This window comes from Rhea pennata, chromosome 18, assembly GCF_028389875.1.
Source record: "Rhea pennata isolate bPtePen1 chromosome 18, bPtePen1.pri, whole genome shotgun sequence".
Taxonomy (NCBI): Eukaryota; Metazoa; Chordata; class Aves; order Rheiformes; family Rheidae; genus Rhea; species Rhea pennata.
In genome coordinates this window covers 4,092,430-4,114,047 of record NC_084680.1, presented here as the reverse complement: position 1 = coordinate 4,114,047, position 21,618 = coordinate 4,092,430, and the positions used below count along the sequence as shown (strand labels likewise).

Sequence of the window (21,618 nt, the reverse complement as noted above, 5' to 3'; positions counted from 1 at the left end):
ACAGAGTTATCAACAGGCTGATTTGTCATCAAGACCGTAACAGTTTCCAATTGACTTTGGCTTGTGTTTCCATGACCAAGAAGTTGGGAAAAAAAAATAAATAAATAAAAAAGAATAGTCCCAGGACAGATGTAGAAAGCCATGGATATTCTGGGACCAGTGGCACAAAATACAGGCACACACACGACTTCTCACAGACGGCTTGGGAAATGATATTTCTTCTTGATACCCGCGGGGAGGACACCGGGGTGGTGTCCGGCAGGGAGGTCTGGCTGCATCACCAATTCCAGGGAACATCGCTGCGAAACCCAGGGTTCAAAGCGGTTCAGCTTAGCGTGTACCTGTAAATTTGCTTCCCGATACTGGCAACGTGGCCTCATCGCTTGAGGAAGGGCGACGCTATCGAACACGTCCTCTGCTGCATGAGTTGGGCGACGTGTGCCAATTGCCCTGGAAGAATTTTTTTTCTTTTAATAATACCGTACCTTCTCCCAGACCAATGCACCATTAACGACGTGTCACTCTTAAATCAAGTTTTGACGGGTTGAACGGTTACCGCTAACCCAGGAGAGCAGAGCGAGCCTGTTGTTCCGCCTCCTGCCTGGGCTGGGGGTGAGGACAGACTCCCCCTTCCAGATCCGGCCGCGCTGGCTACTCAGCTCAGCCATTTCCAGCCCTGCCGCTAACCCCGCTGACGCGGCCTGGAGATGATGAAGCCACGTTGACCGTTGCGCTGCCACCGGAGCCCCGGTCAGAAACGCAGCACCCTCCCCAAACAACAAGCAGCCGTTTGCCAGGCGAGCGCGGGCCAAGAGCCGGGGAGACGCGAACGGGGCCGGGCCGGCAGCGCCACCCTGCCGTTACCCCCCGTGGATGGACGAGCGAGGGCGAACGAGAAGGAGCATCTCCCACGCTTGCAGGGGAAGAGACGGTGCGAGCGCACGCAGGCGCGTGCTGTCCCGACACCATCGGAGCTCCAGAGTCCGGACTGAGGGATGAAGACCAAATCCCTTTCCTGAGTCTCCTCGGCAAAGCGGCGTTCCCCAGAGCCAGAGCGAAGCCCGCGCCGGGCCTGCGGCTCGAGCCGCTCTCGAGGCACTCGGAGGCCGGATGGGGTAGGAGGCCCCAGCCACGCGCAGCAGAGCCCCGGCACCGAGGCAGGGTAAGGCGGCTGGTTGCCTTTTGCAGTCAGCAGGTTTGCTAGAGCTATGAGGATTTCTTTTTTTGTTTTTTAATTATTTTTTTAAATGCAGTGAGGGCTGATCTGCTAGTTTCTCATCTTGGGCGCGGAGAGGTAGGATGCAAAAGGAAGTCGGTGGCTGCAGCACGAGGAGAGGCTGAGAAAGCCATACCTAAATTCCCTGCTTATTTCTACACTTCTCAGGCAGCTGAATTTTCTTCTCTCCTCTCTTTCCCAGCCAAATGAGAGGAAAAGAGAAAAACCTCTCTGGGGATCCCTGTGCAAGACAGCTCGCTGCACATTGCTGTGCCACGTCCTTTTCTGCCGCTTTGCTATGAGGTGGCAACTCCATACGTGGTTGCGGAGAACGGTCAGGGACGGTACCCAACTTAGCTCTCCTGACCTATCTGCTCCTCTCCAGGGTTAACCTGTTATCAAGGTTCCTCGTGGCCATGCCAAGAGTGAATCCTGACCCGCCACGGGAGCTGCGGTGACGTGAGCCGGGCCGCCGCGCTGCCCCGCTGAGCACGAGGGAGCGGAGCCTGCAGACCAGCGCGGGGTGCCGCGGGGCGCTGGCGCGAGAGGGCTGCCGGTCCGCCAACACGGCGGGCGGGGACTCGAGCTCAACCGCGCCGCAACCTGCTCGCGAGAATTAACGTCAGTTAGAGGGGAGCTCCACCAAACCAGTTCAGACAGCAACCGCGGACTGCACGCGAGCAAACTCGTTGCAGGGCGTAAGAGAGGCGCATCCAAACAGCAGAGAGTTCAAAGGTAAGAGAAGCATTTTGAAGTGGAAGGACAAACTGTCCTGTGCACTCAGCAGCTAGGATCCCCCGGGCGGAGCGGTGCGGGGGCGCTCGGGGCGCAAGGACCCGGGCTCGACCCCAGCGGAGGGGATGTGCCGGCTCTGCACTCTGCACTGGCTGGGAAGCGCCTACCCAAGAGGTCATCTTTGACGCGGTGGTCCAATGGAGGAAGTCTCACTATCTATTTTTACTCTAAAATTTAAATAATCACAGCTTTTTTTTTTTTTTTTTTTTTTGCATCCTCTGCTCTACTGATCCCTTCCTTTCTCAGCAGACGCTTAAAAAATTCAACAAGTTAAAAGGGGAAGACTTTTTCTTTTTTCCTTTTCCAAAGTGGTTAACTCCAGTGATGCTATTTGCACAAAGGACTTCAAACATCAAAATTCTATTATCTTTCCAATTACAGTTTTAAAGTACTTCATCTCTTTAGTTAAATGAACACTACAAAGGAAATAATATGCTCATGTCATAATATCACAAACTACGTGGAATATAGATCTTTGGAAAAGAGAGAAATGCATTCGTCATTTGTCATTATACTATACTATAGTCAACTGCACCAGTAAAACAGTCCGTTATGTTCATTCAAGCATACATCTTCCTACAGAAGTTCTGCGACTGTACAAGCTACCCTTCTACTTAGCAACCCTAGTTCTACAAGTGCTCAATGATAATAGATATACAATAATTCTACAGATAAATCACTGAAGTGGATACATAAACGGGCCCTTTCAGAGTTATATAAGATTTTCAATAGTTCCACAATGCTACATTCATGCTACCAAGTTCACTGAATTGGAATTTTACTTTAGAAAGGAGAGAGGAAGAGCAATTTATCTTCTTCCAGTTAGGAGCATAAACATAGGAGGTGAAAGGGTCAGAAAGGGAGAGAGTTTTGTGTCAGCATTTTAATCCTGCCACTATCATTTTCTTCTCTGACACGTGGCTTTTTGCTTTCATAGCACCTACGACTCCCGCCTCTCACAAGTACAGCTGGCAGAAGCTACCATGCTAAGTAATAGCTAATCAGCATTTTTTACTACTATTATTATTATTTTTAGATCTGACATGTTCTTCCAGAAGTCAGACTGGTGCCCCCTATCCCTTTCACAACAGGTCTGGAAAACATGACTGTGAGTCAAGAGCATGAGTCCAGCCAAGCATGAAATGCAGCCACCACGAGTAGTTCCTACAGGGTGGGCAGGCCAGCTCCTAACCAGAGCGAGGGGAAGCAGCTCAGACCCATTTGGTTCAATGGGCTAATTTCAATGACTCCAAACAATCCCTCTCCCACCCATTCCTCTCCTTACTTACTATATGTACATTATTTTTTTCAAAAGTTTTGCTAATAAAACTGCTATAAATGTACAGGGTTCAGCAGTTCTAGCCAGAGGCCTGCTCCCCACAACTACAACCACAGACAGGTCACGGAGGGAAGGAGTCCTCTACAGATCAGGACAAGTAGTTCTTTTTTGTAAGTATTTAAAAGATTTGTACATGTGTTTTCTTTCACTTCACAAGCAACTGATTCAGATACCAGGAAGCCAGGAAACCAAGGTAATCTTTCCCTGTTTTCTCTAGGATATTTTACTTGTATAAGAAATAAATCATGTAATCCCCCAGAATAGCCAGAGTGACTTAGGCAGGCTTTAAGTAACGTTTATCCACTAAACAGGCACGTTGAAGACTACAAAACCTCCCCAAACAAACAAAACAACCCCCCAAACAAACAAAACGTTAATCTATTCCAAAATACGTCCTCAAATATTAACAACAAATCTGGGTTCTCAAACCACAGCTGCTCTGACAGAAGGGATGTGGAGGATGGCAGCTGAGCTCAACAAACAGGTCATTTTAGCATTGGAAAGAGGTGACGTATGCGCAAACGACTGGCATTCAAGTGAACGCAGGGAAAAATTCAAACTCGTGCTACAAACCCGTGCTGCATCCTTCAGGAAATATTTCTTCCAGATGCTTCAGTAAAACGGTCTCCTTGGAGGACCGAGGATGGTTCTGCAGCCTCTCTGCTCCATACGGCAGACGAGAAAGAGAACTCGTCTTCTGACACGCAGCAAAACACTGGCATAAGTGAGTAATTATCATGGTTATTAGTTTCTACTTCATTTTTACACCATAATGGACCTTACTGAATTCTCAATCATGTAACTGTATTTCTAACCTAAAATACTCCAGCAAAACTAAAGACATATAGTTTTGCAAGCAGCAAAATAGTAACAAAGTTGTGTCTAACTGGAGGAGGAAAAATATACATTCGTGAGAGCACATACAGTCAGTGCAACACAGCTACTCTGAAAGTACCAAACCAAACTGGATTAATCAATGCAGCAGACATGCAGCGTCTGCTAAGTTATGTTAAAACCATGTTTGCTGGTGATTAAATATGTCTACAGAAGATATATTACCATTTTGAATATATTTTCAAGCAGACCAAAAATACCTCATCTATTGGTTACTGGTGTGTTATTTTTAACTAATTAAATATCAGGAGAGATTTTACCCCTCTCTCTATAAAAATTGCACTTATTTTCTATTAAACAAAACAAAAAAGTTAGACTTCAATTCTATATTCCAGTATATATTCACATTGAAACTGGATTGTTTCGCTCTAAGCTTGCAGGAGTAGGTGTAGCAGTCCTTGCTCTCCAAGATCCCCAGCACAGAAGGTCCCACCAGTACAAACCTCTCCTTCCTCTGTGCGCTGGTCACTTCTTCACTGTAGTGCATGGGTAATTTATTTTATTTTTTGTAAGAAAACCTGAGCTTCAAAAGTCTTTAAAAGGACCTGGAATCAAATCTGGCCCATTCTGACCCAAGACAGCTCAGTTCTGCAAGGAACTCCATCCTGTCCTCGTTTCACACAGCTCCTCCCAAGACACCATGGCTCTGACCTGAGGCGAGCGAGGTGCCAAACCCTTTCCCTCTAGTCTCTCTTGACTCAGGAGACTTTCCTCCTGATACACTTCTGAGGGCTCCTTCTTCCCTCCCTTTAGCACTGCTGCCTCCTCTAGGGCTCCCCGTGCCAATAAAAAAGTCTCTCTGCAGTAAGCATGACTTCTTGGACACTGGTGATCAACTTCTTCTTGCAAAGTCTTCTCCAGCTCATAAAATGTCATCATAATCCAATAGTTTAGAATGCTGGCGGGTCTTCCAGAGGCGGTAAAGGCGGAAGTCAAAGTAAGTCTCAATCATTTGCTTACCTAGGAGAAGAAGGGAGATGAAGCAGAGGGGTTACACCCTGCAGCACGAGGGAGAGACCAGACAGGCTGCAGCAGCAGCAAATGCACCTGCAGGTATGGGCACAAGAGAACCCAGGTGGATGCCTCCTTTGGGGGATGCTGCCATGCTGCATGTATCTAGGGCAGGTAAAGGTGCCCATCAGACCCAAGTATCTTTTTAGGTATCCTCAAACACAGAAAAGTTCCTCAAAATCCCTTGGCAGAGTCTGTCCATGGAAGTGGGAACTGAACACCATCTGTCTCCAGACCTTGATATTTCTTCACTGACTGCAAAAAGGAAGGGCTGTGGAGTGTCAGCAACAGCCCTAACACCCTGCACTAGACAACCTGTGAACCCTTTGAAGGGCTGAAAACCCACAAAAGGAATATTTGGGCACAGGATGTAACAACAAAGGTGCTTCCCTTCAGTGGGAGCGTGCTTTTAAGTTGGGTTTCTTTCAGGTGCAGGACAGCTCCAGCCTCCACAGGTACAGGGATCTTAGAAAATTACAAATTAAAAAAAAAAAAAAAAAAAAAAAAAAAAGCGAACAATGTAATTATTTGTGGGAAATATTAAAAATAATTACAACTTAAAATTCAAAACAAAAAATGTTGTTGGAAAAATAGTTAAAATTAACATGGTCTCTCTGCATTGCAGAGCTGTCTTTACTTGCAGCAATAAGCTCAAAATAACCTTTTTTGACATGCGTGCTGCATTGTCAGCACCTCTGTTTGAAAGCAGGGGGCTGTCTTACAAGGCAGTCACAGACTTGAGACCATGCAGGGCTGGTGCTAGAGGCAACAAATGTACTTGAAAGCACCCAGGACAAAAAAGCCTGGACTCTAGTATAGGGCTCAAGGAGGGGATTTTCGCTTTTAAGGGTTGATTAAGATTAGTTTCAAGATGACTTTCAAAGGATTAGAGAGGTTACATTATTAGCATGTCCCAGATTGATCAAAAGGGATAAATTCAGACGTGTTCTTCAGCCCAGCTTCCTGGAAGATCAACTGCTTAAACACACATAGGCAGAACCCATGGCCTCACCTGCCAGGCTGTGTACAAAACCAGAAATTTCCCTGCAACGTCCTTCTTGACACACATATACAAACAAGTTTGCTAGATCTATGCAATCACCAGATAAAGCTGGGTGCAAACCTCGGCAGCATTTGCTGAACCCTGTGCTGTGCTAATGCGCTCAACCTCTGTACTTTCCTATGACAGTAAGTAGGAGTTAAGAATAACTCATCAGTGCTGAGGCCAGCAGTGAACAGGAGAGGAAGTATCCTCAGTGATTACAGCCTAATGCTCTATGTCTTTATATTCCGAAAGAACAAAGTACCAAGGAGCATGGCAAAGATGAAATAACAAGGGCAACCTCAGAACAAGCTGACTGCATGTCCCTCACTAAACTTCACCCACAATTAGTTACATTGACCAAGGAGGAAGAACTCCATAGCCTCTTGAAATTTCTGAGCTACAGGCAATAAAAAAAGTGAAGCAGGCTGAGACACTGAATGGCTCTAATAGGCTCCATTCAAGCCTCCTGTTGATGAGACAACCCACTTGGTACCAGTGGTTTGAATCCTCAGGAGAAATTTGGTTAAAGACAAGGTTCTGCTCCCATTTGCATCTTTCCCATGGATGTCACACGCCCTAAAAATACGGTGAAACTCCTAAACTCAGCCCAAAAGGCATGGTGCTATTTAGACTACTTTGCCATTGCCAGTAGCCTGGGAAGGGACTCTGCAGCTTAATACATAATAAAGGGGACAACTGAAAATGCAATCAAGGAAGAATTGCAAGGAGGAGACTAGGTTCTGCAAATGAACAACCAAAGGTGATTACAAGCAAGAGGAAGGCCACGGTATGCACTTTTCTCCTGGTAGGGCTCAAAGCAACTAAAAATTGCTTTTTTATGAAGATGTTCATGGAAGGAGGCATGCTGATTGGGAAGATATACTTGTTTGTAAAGAAAAGAAGTTACCTTGAGCTGATAGTTCAAGTGGAGACTCAAAGGCAACCCTATAAGGATTCATTAAGTTTTTCAGATTCTGAAATAGCTGAAAGGAAAACATTTTGAGAGTTAGCAGCTGAAAATAATGGAGAACTCCAGAACACCCAGGATTGCCCATCCTTATTTCCTACCTCTAGAAAAACTCTCACCAAATGCCCTTGAAAACATCTAGCTCAACACTAAACTAAAAGTGTTTTGACTGACTGTTCTCCCCTGAGGATCTGTCCCTTCCTGTACGCCTGTTCCTCTAACCATTCTTCCTCTGCCCTCTGGGAAAGGCACAATCCACTGGGTTGTTCATCCATTTACAGCCAGTCGTGGGATAGGATGGCAGCATGCTTCTGCTCAGGAGAAAAGGAGAGGTTCAACTTCTCAGTGTGATTTTTGCCTCCCTGGGCTTTATGCTACCTAGCAGTCATTCCCATGGGAAGCTCTTACCTTCTCCCCATTGGGGTTTCCAAGGACATAGCAGCCCATGATGTGAATGATATTTGGTTCAGGATTGACTTTACTCATCAGCCGGCTCAACCTCTTCCAGAAGCTGGAAGAAACAGGAAGAAACAGAATGGATCATTTAAAAATCTGCCCACTCATATGCAAGCAGAATTACATGTGCACACACTGATCAGGAGAGGCCTGAGGCTGGCAGCCTCAGGAGCAAGCTACCCAGAAAGAGCCCCTGATTCTTAGACAAGGAAGAGCAAGGGCAGACCAAGCGCCTGAGGAGCGCCTCCAAGTCACATGGTGGAGAAGGAGGAGCACCCGTTCAAGCCAAGAATGGGCCAGGAAGTTCCAAGGAAAAGAGAAGGGAGCAAAGCCCACCAGAAGAATTTTTTGACTAACAGTTTTACACAGCATTCTCTTTTCATGGCAGTTCCCTCCGATTTCCCGTCTCTCATTTTTACCAGTACCACCCTTTCTAAATACGAATGTTATCAGTACATGGGTTCTTTCTAGGGCATGAAATCAGCAGAGAAGAGCTGCAGAGATCATTCTTCTTCTACGTAGCTAAAGAGAGCTAAAGAGACGACACCAAAATAAGACAATTCTGTGTTAAGCTGTGCTTGTTGCTGCTCACCAGAGTCAGACCTGGTTTACATTTAGTGACTGTTGATCAGCTGCACTGTGAGATATAACTACCTTCTCTGCACAGTGGATCAGAGCAGATCTTCTGCTGGGCTCTGAAGCCCAGCAGTTCTTCTGTGGAGTTTGTGACTGGATGTTTGTTTGCAACATTTGCTTCTCTCAAGCATGTACATGTTGGATGGAAACATTCACTTCCAAGCATGCAATATTTCAGCTCTATATTCACAGCTTTCTGAAGGTCCCTGAGTTACTGATCTCAGATCATTTATGCTTGGAGTGTGTTCAGAAGCTGTGTGTGTGCGTGCACACGTGCCTATGAATTTTAGTGAGAGCGTTTGTGCCAGAGCATGAGACTGTTGAACAGATGTTGATTTTAATACTCAATTCTCGTGCCAACATTAAGCTGTGTATGAACAGGTTGATGCACATCCTCTCCTCCACAATAAAGTGCTGCTAGCCGAGGAAGTTTGAGCCAGCACAAGCAAGCAGACAGCAAAACACACGAAGTTTAACTCTCTGCAAGGAGAAGCAGAATTGCCTCAGCCACCCCAGTTCACAGGCTGTCATGCTAGTTAACCCCCCCCCCCATCAGCAATTTATGGTGACAGGCTGGACTTTGAGCAGGCTTTGCAGAGACATAGACGCAGATTCCAGTTCCCCCTGCCTTTAGAAGGGCAGCTACCAGACAGCTGAAGGGGGAACAGCTTGGATTTCTGCCACTAGTCGCCTGCTTAGAAATGCTACCTCAGCCACTTCAGAGCAACAGAGGCATGAGTGCATGCTCTGGTTTCTGCTGCAGGAAGGAAACCTCCAGCAGAACAGCAGAGCAAGTACATGGGTGGTCAGCAAAGCCTTTGTTAGGATAGAAACCTTTTTTCCTCTTTTGAGAGTCTAAAGCTGAAAGCCCAGAGAAACACTCAATAGGATATAAAAGCATAAATCTACCAGTGCCCCCCTACCCAAGGATTAGCATAAAAATACAGTCATGGAAGTGTTTGGCGGAGGGACCTCTGGAGGTCCCTAGGCCAACTTCTAGCACAGGGCAAGACAGTCGCCAACACTAAATCATGTTGGCCACGGCTTTGTCCAGCTAAGCCTCAACAGCCTCCAAGGCTGGAGAGTCCCCAGGTTTCTGGTGACCTGTCCCAGGGCTGCATCATCCTGGATAAGCTTCATTCTATTATCTTTGTACTCCTCTTTGAGTTGTGAGCTGCTATCAGATCCCGCCATTGGTCTCCCCTTCCCCAGATGAAGCCAGCCCAGCTCCCTCCACCTCTCCTGGTAGGCTATCTGCTACAGACATTAAGAAAATTGAGTAGAAAAATACTATGGAAGTCTGCAATGTAACAAAGCCACTCACAGGATCATATCTTCCTCCTTCTCCACTTTGGCAAAGGTGGCAACTTTGTTTTTTAACAAGTATAAGTGACCAGGACCTCCCTGCAAGAAAAAGAGACAGATGCAAACCACCTTGCACAGGCCCTAAAGAAACAGACTGGATATGTTTCTTGCTCTGTGCAGCCATACCCAGAAGTACCACAAGGGAGCAGAATGAACACACCAGGCTGGCATGGCTTCTACACCATCCATAGCACAGACACTCCAGCCCTTATCCAGGAAATAATTACATACTGTTGTGTTGTGGGTTGGATTCTCTGTTTTTTACTAATATACAACTCACCTCACTCTAGTAAGACACAATTATAGACAAAAAAAAAAAAAAAAAAAGTCTTCACTGTGGTGGCTGGAGCGTAATAGGGAAGACCAAACAAAGGTCCCTTTCATTTGGGGATCTTAAGGGACTTGCCGTGGTGGGCAGACAAGTTGCTGAGCAAAGCAAGGATAAGCAGGCAAGTTGTTGCTGCAGAAGAATCGAGATTTGATGATTAAAAGAATAACAAGAAGATCCAGCACAATATTGGGAAAATTAAGAGGTGCAATCTCCAGGTCAGTGAACTACAAACTGTTTTGCAGCACTAGGCATTTGGGAGGAAGTGCAAGTTAGGATAGCTTCCTAACTTCTCATTTCAAGGTTCCCTGCACTGCTGCTGGGGAAGTCCAGAGCTAGCCACCCTTTAGAACCAGATACTTGCAAAGGAAATCCCCAAGCAAGCACCAGCTGTAGGAGGGCCTGTCCCACTCACAGCTCCACCAGCCTTGTACATTGACCCCTCTCCAGCAGTATGCTGGCCTCCACCATGGCTCCAAGCTGTGCCATCTTCTGGTCTGATCCACAACACCCACCACTGTCAGTGTCATAGGGAAGCTGTATGAAAACTATGAACATCACATCACAAATGCTTGTTCCTTTCTCATAAAGCTTCCTTTGGAGATTTACTCTAGTGATTATTCACTAATGCTAGCTTGCTAGGTTTCCTTGAAAGCAGGTGAGAAGCAGCCTAGAGTTGACTACACTAATTTATATTTTATTTACTGCCTTCACAGCAGCTTGAGACCGCTCACTTTCTGGGGAAATGAGAAGTGGAAGTTGTATACATGCAGTTACTTTAACAGAACTTGGCTTTGCATGATCGGTTCCTCCATTTAATTTTCCCTGGCAGAGAGAAATTTGTAAGAAACATTCCAAGGGCTTAAGAACTATCACATACCTGGCAAAATATTAGCATCTTCCAGATCTTGCAGCCTTTCCGATAAATATTGAGTTTCTTCTCTATTTCCTCTGCAAAAAACATGTTGGGAAAGATAAGCCATGGAGGAAGTTAAAAACAAGTCTTGCAGAATAAAGCCTCATTTCTTCTCACTAGTGCTTAGTCCTGAAGGCAGGAGCCGAACTGTGAGAGATGATCAGCATCCACAGACCCACTGATGTTAAAGCAACCCCTTTGTTTTCATGCTGTGAGAAGCAGAAAACCACAGCAGAAAAACCACAGAGTAGGTAAGGTGCAGCACCAGACAGTGCTTTCTAGTGATCACAGCACTGGACCAGACTCAGATGTCCCAACCCTCTCTGTTAATACTTTTAGTCACCTACTAGGGTGCATTGAACAGCTCCCCTTATTGCCCTGTGCCTCAGCTTCCCCTTCATAAACTGGGAGCACGGACATAGAAAATGCACTATGGAAGTGAAGTTTTAGTACTGCAGCCTATCCAACAGCAGTTGACTGACTGTCAGATGTCACTGGATTGATAAAACCCATTTGTGAATGGCAGCTCAGGCACAGGGCAGTGGAGTGACATTAACATACTGATCCGTTACATTTGCAATGGGCAAAAATTAAGAAAAAGGAAGCAACACTTACATACCTAGGATGTCATCAAAGGTGGCGTGTTCGTGGTCCTAGAAATGAGCAAAGAACATTTATCAAGACTAGCTGCCACTACGCTAGCTACCATGATATTATCTATAGAGATGTCTCTTACATAGCATGCAGTCACATTCCCAGGGAAACACAGGCTCTAGACCACAGTCAAACCGAATGATGGCCTCCAGCACATCACAGAAATTACCACCCCGAAACCTGTATTAGCAGAGAAGCTGAAGACTGAGTGGTCCATGAAGACCAAGTCCATCTGAAGGCCTGCAGATGAATCTTACAGACTGATGGGGGGGAGGGGGAGAGGACAGGTCCTACACAAATACTGTCAAATATAGTCAGCAGTGTGTACTTGCCTCTTAGCCCAGGTTTTGAGGCCAACCTATGGCTTTACACATGCCCAAGCTGGCCAAAAAATAGCCACGCTCCCAACACATCTGCCTGTGGCACTGCAGTTAGACACTCTGTGTGAGAGTCTGTGACACTGGCTGTAGAGACCTGGTCAAACCTGGACCAGTAGTCAACACAACAACAGTAAAACTCTCCAAGAAAGAGAGAGGAAATAGAGCTAGACACTTGGCAGCACTATCTGCTGCATACTAAGACTGAGTTTTCTGGACAGTCCAATCCTTCCCTTTCAAATTAAGCGGATATTAAACAATGAGAAAAAGAGACCCGTGATTCCCTGCTGATTTTTCAGATACCTGCTCAGGCAAGACTCCTAGTGAAGCCTGTGTGGAAAGTAAGGTTAAATTACTGACTGGCAGGGATACACCAGAGTACACGATGTGATGGGTCAGTCCATGCTCCACTGCAGAGTTTTGTGGCCTTGCACTTTCTAAGGATGAGCAGAAGTCTCAAGCCTGGCAGCACACTGCCATTGTGCTTGCCCTACTTTCCCTTGCTCACATTCCCATACCACCTGGCTGTGTCTGCATAGTCTGGCAGCCCACATGTGCAATCTTCACTCCACCTTGCTCTTCCACCTAGACCTGAGTTTGCACAGAGCTGCCCCAATCTGGGGCAATCTGGGCCAAAAATATCCTTGACTCTTTCATGCCAGCTTTTCCAAATCACATCACTGCTTCAGAATCACCCTCCCAGGAGCTGGGGATAGGGGCAGAATAAATCACTGTATGCTGCCAGCTCCCACACTCCCCCAATGTAGCAGAAGTTATATACTTACATAGAGAATGGGGATGATGGAAGGGTCGTCCCTGCGGATAATCGTTGGGACATACTCAGCTTTGGGCACCTTGGAAGAAATGAGCTGGAAGAAACAAATGCACCAGGGTGAGGAAGAGCAGCAGAGCCTGGACATAAAGGCCAAGACAATGGCACCTTGTTCAGTTGCTGCCTGAACCCACACCAGCAGCGAATCCAACCTATCTGCATCCCTACAGAAGGTCCTCTGAGCTTTCAGATCACCACAGAGCCCCTTGGCCTGCCAACTACCCCACATGCATCACAGTCTCTCTAGCCCCCCAGCAACTGAGCGCACAGCTCTGCCCAAGGGACACAACCGAGTCGGGGAAAGCTGAAACACTGGTCTGTGAAAGGGAGGCAGGTGTGCACAGAGGATGGACCAACTTGTACATCCCAGTGAATGGCTGTATCCCAGTAAAGAGTGCTTTCTGACCAGTATCTGTGTGAGGGTCTGTGATGCTGGCTGTAGAGGCCTGGTCAAACTGGCACACTCTGCTTGTTGATGGCGGGGCTGCAGCATGCCTAAGCAGGAACCAGCCAGGGCTGGACAAAGTGGTTGCCAAAGGAAAAACTGGTATCCAGCAGATTCTGTGCAGAGCACTAAGATGCCAGGCAGACGCAAGACGCCTGGCAACCCTGGCTGCAGCATTCCGCCAGCTCCATCAGGACAAGAGCCCAAGCAGAAGGGCCTGCTACCAGCGCAAGCTGAAGGGCTACAGGAACATGGGTGACCTGGCTGCACTGTGATTTCAGGCACCTCTGTTCATTGCTGCAAGAGTGGAAGAGGCATCAGTGTTGGTAGGCCTACCCTTTCTCACTGACATCACACACAAGTCATGTCTTAACCTCCTCTCACTGACCAACTAAAGTTTCAAGCCAAGCAAGACATGATAACCAGAGGGAGACAGGGGCCTTGTTTGCTGCTCGTGTGGATATGTCTATGACAAGGCTACTGATAGCACAGCATATTCTCAGCTTGGTCACCCTCTGAAGGGCCCCACTGGACTCTGGCTTGGCTTAATCAACCGCAAGCCCTATTGCTCCCAGGCTGCTGGTTTCCGTCCAAGCTGTGCTGAGGACACCAGGCACATCTACAGGAGGAGCAACAGCAGAGAGGTTAGTCCGAACTCAGCAGTTCTGTACCTGCCCTAAATGTTGTCAAGGTGCCTGCTCATGGACCAACCTCATCTGCGCCTTCAGCTCATGTGAATTTTATGAATCAAGTTGCAGACTCGAACCTTTTTTTCTGCTCCAAGTAACCATGGGTTTTTATGCCATTTAAGTCCTCCCCAAATTTACATGGTAGTAATTGCATACAAGATATCAATTTGGCTTCAAGTTTCTATTTTTCTGCTCTGACTCTGAAAAAAAATCTCTTCTGTAAAGTATAAAAGCAGACTGACTCCATGGCCCTCACTCCCCCAAGTTTTAGCCCAACCTGTTCAAACACAGCATTGCCCAAGCAACAGTGCCACCCAGAAACCAAGCTGGAAGGTTAAAGCTTCATTTTTGCTGATGACTTGTGCATTTTTCCAAAGAAGGTGTATGCCAGAACCTGGTCCTGTCTGAAAGCCACCATAGAGCACGGGGGAGCACAGAGGCAAGCCTAGCATCTAGGAATGGTAAAAGAGCAGAAAGCATCTCAAAGGATGACACATGGCTCCAGAAAAAAACAGAGGAGTAAGAGCAACTGGAGGGAGGGTCGACGGGACTTTACACTCGGCCTCCATCGTTAGCGCTTGTCAAGCTTCATGCTGACTCAAATCAGTGTTGGTGACAGTCCTGGTATCAACATGGGTTGGACTACAGGTCCTTCCACTTTTTGTTTTCTTTCAATACATTACTCCCAGTAAAAGCAGATGCTGAAGATCATGTCATGCCTTCGCTGATCTCTGTACAGGTCGTACACACCTGGAGTTGCCTACAGGTAACCAGAAGACCTGTTTTCCCCATAAACACCCTAAAATTAGCAGCTGTGAGAAGATGGACAGGGTCTGAGCAGATAAAGGTACCCGAGTTGGAAACCCTCACCATTATTTTTGGTGGAATAAAGTCTTCTCCATCACACGCCATGGCTTCAAGCTCTTTTTCTGCTTCCCAGTTCAAGTCAAAGTCACCATCCAAAGTGCCACAGGAATCCTGAAGGTCATGGCCTGCCAGAACACAGCATGCATTACATGGGCAGAACAGCTTGCCTTTGCCACTTGATCCTCTTTGTCTGGCAGCTACATTGCAAGATGTACCACAAGCCGTGAGACTTGTGACCTCCTTTCCTACACAGAATGGCAGACACTATGCCTCGAGGCTGGCATCTCTAAAAAGTCTTAACCAGTAAGAGTACAAAGACAGAGCCTGATATCACATATCACATAATATTTTTATCACTCTCACAGTCACCAATTTTAGCATTTGAAAACTAATTCACAACAATCCCCCAATCATTTCAGAAAGAGAGAAGGGGATGAAATGAAAAAAAGCTCTACATTTTAACATTCCCAAGTTGATGAGCAAAGGACCCAAGACTTCAAAGCTGGTCTCCTTGCAAAAATTACTGCTCTGACAACATCTTCTGAGTGGCTTTAAAGAAGCTCCACCTTGTTAGTCAAGCTGATCCTGGCAGAGAAGTTTCAGAGTACAAGGACAGCCACAGCAAACACAGTAGTAATGTAGCAGTATACTTGAATTTGCTCTCCAACTTACCTGTTGGCCTTCAATGCCTCCTGGAGAAAAAAGAAAACACATCTGGAAGGAATATAATTGACTGTTAAAAGTTAAAAATAGAAAGGATGCTTCCCTGAAGCCAGGGACCGAGGAAGAAAACTGAGATGTCTCTATTTGTGCCTTTTGGGATGTTTGAATGTCACTGGGCAGTGCCCGGAGCACAGATCATGTCTGAACAATGTCTTTTCCATTCGCCTCTGAGTTAGCTGAGGGAGCGGGGAGGAATCAGACTGCAAAGGAACAATCGGGTCATGTTTTGAACTTGGCCTTTCATACACCTCCCCCTACAACCTAGTCCTGTGTCCTCTATAGCTAGGAGGGCTGAACCTTGTGCTTACCTGAAAGGTCAGTCTGTTTCATTAGTGAAATTCATTTATAATCTAACCCACTTCAGCATGGGCAAACTGATATCCACAAAGTCCATAGAAGACTTTAGGGCACAAGGCTAGAGGACTTCAATAAGATCTGGGTGGACAGGTAAAACAGCCATTCACTTTACAAAAAGACAGTGGGAAGATGCTGGCATTTCTTCCTGCAAATTAACACAACAGCATCTCACTCCCTGCATACTGAAAATTGTAGCATCACTGGGGATTCCCATAGGAACTCCTAGTGGTCTAGAGATCAGATTGCCCCAAGCTATCATCTGTACAGCAAGCACGGGTAGGAAATCAAAGCTACACCTTATGGAGCACTGCAGATGTGCTCAGAGCTACTATAACTTAAGAAAGAGCTCAGAAAAGACTATTGCATGGAAAGCTGAGCAGGTTAGCCCCACTACAGTGAATGTAGCCTGGACTGGTGCATGTCAGTATTTCCAGCTAAGTGTTTGATCCCAGACAAATAAAGTTTGATGGCAATAGATGACCATAAGAGAGCTGTACCACTGGGTGTCCTTTGGCAACTGCACAATAACATGAGGTTAGAGCACAAGCACTTCCACATGTAAATGCAGGTACACACAGATGAACATGTGCATATACCTGGAGAGCTATTTTCTCAGATTTTGTAAAACTAAAGGATCACAGATGGGGGAAAAGGACATAGAGAAGCTACTCCATTGGGACTCCAGTCAATGCCTCAGCTGGAGGGTTTGGCCACAGGAGGAAGCTCAAAGGACTGAGAACTCACTTTCTCGAGAGTCATGGAAGGAATCAGCTTTGATGGGAGTCGGGTCACTCCAGGACCTGCTGAAGCTCCTCTCACGCCGTTCGGCAAATGCTAGGATAAAACCAAAGCATGACATTAACAGACTCCAAAGCCACCTCTGTTGCTGCCAGCAAAACAAAACATCCAGTAGATTTCCATCAAAGCTAAACATCATGAGCTCCCCTGTGCTTGTTCTTCCATTTGCCAAATACAAGTCCTTTCCAAAAAGCAAAACTAGGGTCTATCTTCCAGGCAGCAGCACACAAAGTGACCACTTTCTGAGCAGGGCCATGGTGGAGTAGGTAACACAGAAAAAGGATGACACTTGATGGTCTCTCCTTAAGTGCACACTGCTCATATCTCGATTTAATTAGGGCTATTCCAGTGTCTCACTGCAAATGCTCTGACTCAAAGGCCTCACAGGAAGATGTATTCAATACCTGATGACACACATGGGACCAGAAGAAGTTGTCTAATTAGATATCCCTTCACATCTGTTTTGGGGCACTCTTTTCACATTTTAGTGATACTCCAGTCAGAGCTAGACTGAACAGAAAGGCCTCTGGAAAGATCATGGTTCCTAAATTTGGTTGCAAAAGAAGAATTCCTTCAATTTTTGCTTGCCAGAAATATTGTGAGCAATTTTTCTCCCCTTTTTCTTCCCCCCCAAGACAACCAGAAGAAGTTGTCTAATTAGATATCCCTTCACATCAGTTTTGGGGCACTCTTTTCACATTTTAGTGATACTCTAGTCAGAGCTAGACTGAACAGAAAGGCCTCTGGAAAGATCATGGTTCCTAGATTTGGTTGCGAAAGAAGAATTCCTTCAATTTTTGCTTGCCAGAAATATTGTGAGCAATTTTTCTCCCCTTTTTCTCCCCCCCCCCCAAGAGATACTGTATTTTTTGTAATGGCTTTTCCCAAGCAGAATCCAGGGAGCTCTGGCCCAACTGGCTGCCCCATTCACAAATTCCTGGGGACTGTCAACCATGATATCTAACTTGGTAAGTATGCATGACAGCCATTAGATTAACAGCAACTTATAGCCACTAATACCTATTCCTGGTAGCAGACAGACCAAGCTTGGTGTAGTATAACAAGTAAGGGCATGTCATGTCAGTAGCACAAGAAATCACTGCAGATCTGTGTTACAAGAGCTGAAAGGCAACCTGTCCTCTGCTGCAGTGTGTCCAAGTGTGGCTGTACTCTCCAGTGGGACAAATCACATACGAAGCTCTTCAGGTGTTCTCCATCCTCAGCTTTCATTTAAAACCAGGCATTTAGCTAATATGCACATGAAGAATGCTTTGAAAACATGACCCGAGAGTTACCAAGGCAGAGAGACATGCCTGAACTTCCAGACAGTTCTGGGGGGGGGGAGGGCCCTGTTCACTTCAGGTAGTGCTAACTCAGATGGCAATAAAGACACTTTAAAGGACAATGCTGTTTACTATCAACTTCTCAAAGCATATGAGAAAGGAGGGGAAAAAACACAAATCCAACTCAGCAACACTTTGCTCTGGATAGTCCTTGCATGATGGCTGGCCAGGGAGAGAAGAACAAACTGCTTCCTCTTCTGGAAGAATTCCCTTTACTCAGGAGGTGGTTACACTGTTCTGAGCCCCAGGCAGGTCGCAGTAATAAGGGAGCTGCCCCAGCCAACCTCTGGAGCCTTTCTCAGGGAAAAAGAACTGCCATTTCCTAGGGTCAAGAGCTGACTTCTTCTCCAGGGAGGCATAATGCTCCCTTATTTCCACCCGTTGGTCCAAACTCTTCTCTCTGCATGTTCCTCTTCTTTCTTCTCTCCACCTTCCTCTCACTGCCCTAGGTAACCTTGCCCCCCAGGTCCTGCTGTGGAGAAAAAATGGTGGTGGGATGGGGAAGAGAAGAGAAAGCCCCAATTCATGCTGCACATGAAGCACTGACTGTCCTTGGGGAGCCACGGCAGGACCTCAGCTTCGATAAAAGGCCAGGCAGCCCTTGTGTGCTCTGCTGACCTCAGCTCTGGTTCTCCACGCAAGCGTCTACATCAGCCATTGCCAAAGCCATGTGCACGCAGGACAAGGACGTTGATGGGCAGCTCCCCTTCCACACCTCAGACTGAGGCCACAGAGCTCTCCTATGACCATGGCAGAGGTTTCTTGGAAATAGCTTAAAGGCTGCTTGCAGAAATTTGTGCATCTTGGAGACTTGCAACAACCTGGCCTTCTTTTCATCAGGTAAAATGGCATCCATGGGGTATATCTTTTGTTGGGCTGACTGCTGGTCCTTTCTACCCGTGTCTGCACACAACATGGGGCTCTCTGTGTCCCACTGGCAAAAACCCCAACTTCTCACTGCCACACTTTGCTGTTTCTTACTTACTTTGTGCTTTAACCCTTCGGCTCCCCACCATGCGGAGATGCTTCCGAAAATTCCTGAAACAAAAGCCAAACAAAATCTCTGAGAAAGGCAATGTGAAGCAATACTCAGGCCCACCAGGACTGAAAAGGCTTGGGAAAAAATGGAAGGCAGCTTGTTTCCTTCCAGACATCCAAACACCGGAGACAGGTTTCCCAGCCTGCAACTATTCAGTCCTGGGAGGGTTATGTTTGTCAAGAGTGTGCCTGTTTTTTTTTCTAAATTCTCTGGGCTGGCAGTAGGGGGCAAGTGAGGTCCTACATGGCAGTCTCTTTCTCAAGGCCTCCTTTGGATTTGGCTCCCACTTTCCTGTGACTAAGGCACCTGAGCTGAAGAGACTGATGGTGCTCATGTTGGCAATGTACCCTCTTCTCTTGATAAGCACAGTAACTGCTCCCCTCTTTCCTTTCTTCCACAGAGGGAAAGTGGGGTGCCCCCAGGCTCTGCTCTGCTAGGCATCACGCACATACCATGCTATGGTGCTGCTCATTCCCATACACGTTCACAGCAATTGGGATTTTAGCAATTCTCAGCAGTGCTGTCAGCCACCAAGCAGCCTGTGCTGCTCTCCAGGCCAAAACGTTAGAAAATACTGAAGCAGCTTCTTCCATCTTGGATGGCACCATTCAGCAAGGTTGCATGTCCTCACGGGCCTGGCTTCCAGTAACCCTGCCTATCTCAGCATGTGCTTTCCTGCCTGAGACTCACAGGCAGAGTTCAGTGGGGCTGCGGAGTATACAGCTGTGGGGGAAAGTCCACCAGAGGGGAAGCCTCAGGAACGGAGCTACACCCTGCTCTCAGTTCCATAAACAGACAGTCCTGGCCGTTCCTCAGAGAGCAAGGCAAAGCGACTCTTTGTCCAGCCCCTTGGACATAACGGATCAGTTTCCCACGGTTTCTCATTACTCACCCAGACAGTAACCAAACAGGACAGGAACCAAACAGGACAGCAGAAGGGACAGAGGGAATGAGTGGCACGGGGACTAGCACAAAATGGCTCGCTCCTACTTGAACTCTACTTAGTCAGGGTGACTCTGCCCTGCTCTGTGCCTTTTGCGGCCCACAGGGGACATTGGTGAGCCCCAGTAGCCTGCGTGGAGTGGGGGACTTCCTAAACCCCCCCGGTCCCATCAATATATGCCACAGACAAGCAACAGAGACTACAGCTAGGGGAAGAGGACAAGTCACCTGGCTCACACACAGATTGGTGGGATGAATAAGGACATGTTACAACTGTGTAGACACTCAAGCAGACTAACTTGAATAGAAGACACTTCCAACACAGACGTTGAGTTGTTTGGAACAAGTCAGGTATCTCTACTCCAACGGAAGGAGAACAACCCAGACACATCCTTCATGAGAGGAAGAGCACTTCACCTGTACTGCCTTCTGCCCTGTCCCCCTCTCTGGCCTTGGATCACACATAGTCATCAGAATCCACATTCAGCAATTCAAGAAGGGAAACCTAAGATGTATAGTGAGGCTGCAAGCAATATTATTCCACGACAAATTTCCATCTGCACTTGGACTATTAACGATGCTTTGCAAAGCTTTATTTGAGCTTTACTTGGATACAGGAAGATTCATTTCTGCGCATTAGACAACTGGCTCTTTAAAGAGATAACCAAAACAAGATATTTCATAAACACGTGCTGGACTGGCTCTGCATGCAAAGCCCTCTGGGGGGGTGTGATGACCAGTATCTCGTCCTGCCTCATTGCATTAAATCTAAATAAATTTGCTAGCAATTTGCTAGCAGAAGGAGGCACATTCTTTAAACTTGCATTGTAACTTGTTGGAATGAAAAGCTTTGTGATCCCTTGTGAGACTGAGCTCACACCAGACACCAATCACCAATATTAATTGGCCAGGCCACTGCTATATCCTTCGGGCTTTTGTCATTTTGGACCAAAACCTGTTTCTCTGTTAAATGATCATTTCTTCTCTTCACAGAGGAGCTTCTTCAGACCTTGAGGGGAAACAGGGAGGGTTTTTTGCCATAAGAGAGTGTTCCTTCCAGTGCCTAGATAGCTCACTCCCTCCCCTGACAAAGAGCTGGAGGCAGCTCGCAAGATAATCTTCTAAACTTTGCTGAGAGCAGCTGCCAGGGGAATTCAGCTGCTCTGCAAGGTTGCCGTCACACTGAACCCCTGGAGAGTGAGCCAGAGGTCCATTTCTCTCCTCAGCTCATCTAGAAAAAAAGCACTTTGGAAAAGAGGTGTGAGCCTGGGACTGCCTCTTAATGCAGGCATCCTGTGGCCACTGAGATCCTTCTGAGGGCTTTTTGCAGTTCTGTCTTCCTCATGCCCCACTCTGTGCTTGCCTGTTAGCATGAAAGGAGTGGCTCTACACTGCCCATGCAGCAACCCCTGGAGGAGCAGAAACCTGCTCTGTGGGCACTGGGGCTACATAAACCTGCCCTGGCTCCCTGCCTGGCTCTTACAACTGCACCCAGCAAAGCCAGTGTTATCTGATCACTAGTGTGATCTCTTTGCCCACCAAAAATCCAACAAGCACCACTCAAGTTACAAACAGTAATAAAGG

At 46.9% G+C, this 21,618-nt stretch overlaps 1 protein-coding gene across 4 annotated transcripts in view; it reads right to left on the bottom strand.

Moving 5' to 3' along the window:
* Positions 1 to 2,281: 2,281 nt before the first annotated feature.
* The window catches only part of NSMF (NMDA receptor synaptonuclear signaling and neuronal migration factor), a 50,003-nt gene continuing 30,666 nt past the window's right edge, over positions 2,282 to 21,618 (bottom strand). For 3 of the 4 annotated variants that reach the window (XM_062591351.1, XM_062591349.1, XM_062591350.1), the window contains 10 exons: positions 19,039 to 19,091; positions 16,657 to 16,746; positions 14,836 to 14,957; positions 12,785 to 12,868; positions 11,588 to 11,621; positions 10,933 to 11,003; positions 9,684 to 9,763; positions 7,676 to 7,778; positions 7,208 to 7,283; positions 2,282 to 5,204 (listed from right to left, as the gene is read on the bottom strand). In XM_062591351.1, coding sequence (XP_062447335.1) covers positions 5,107 to 5,204; positions 7,208 to 7,283; positions 7,676 to 7,778; positions 9,684 to 9,763; positions 10,933 to 11,003; positions 11,588 to 11,621; positions 12,785 to 12,868; positions 14,836 to 14,957; positions 16,657 to 16,746; positions 19,039 to 19,091 — 811 coding nt within the window. In that variant the 3' untranslated portion in view covers positions 2,282 to 5,106. Of the gene's footprint in view, positions 5,205 to 7,203; positions 7,284 to 7,368; positions 7,579 to 7,675; positions 7,779 to 9,683; positions 9,764 to 10,932; positions 11,004 to 11,587; positions 11,622 to 12,784; positions 12,869 to 14,835; positions 14,958 to 16,656; positions 16,747 to 19,038; positions 19,092 to 21,618 lie in introns of those variants that run through there. The other variant, XR_009960277.1, reaches the window with a different exon arrangement.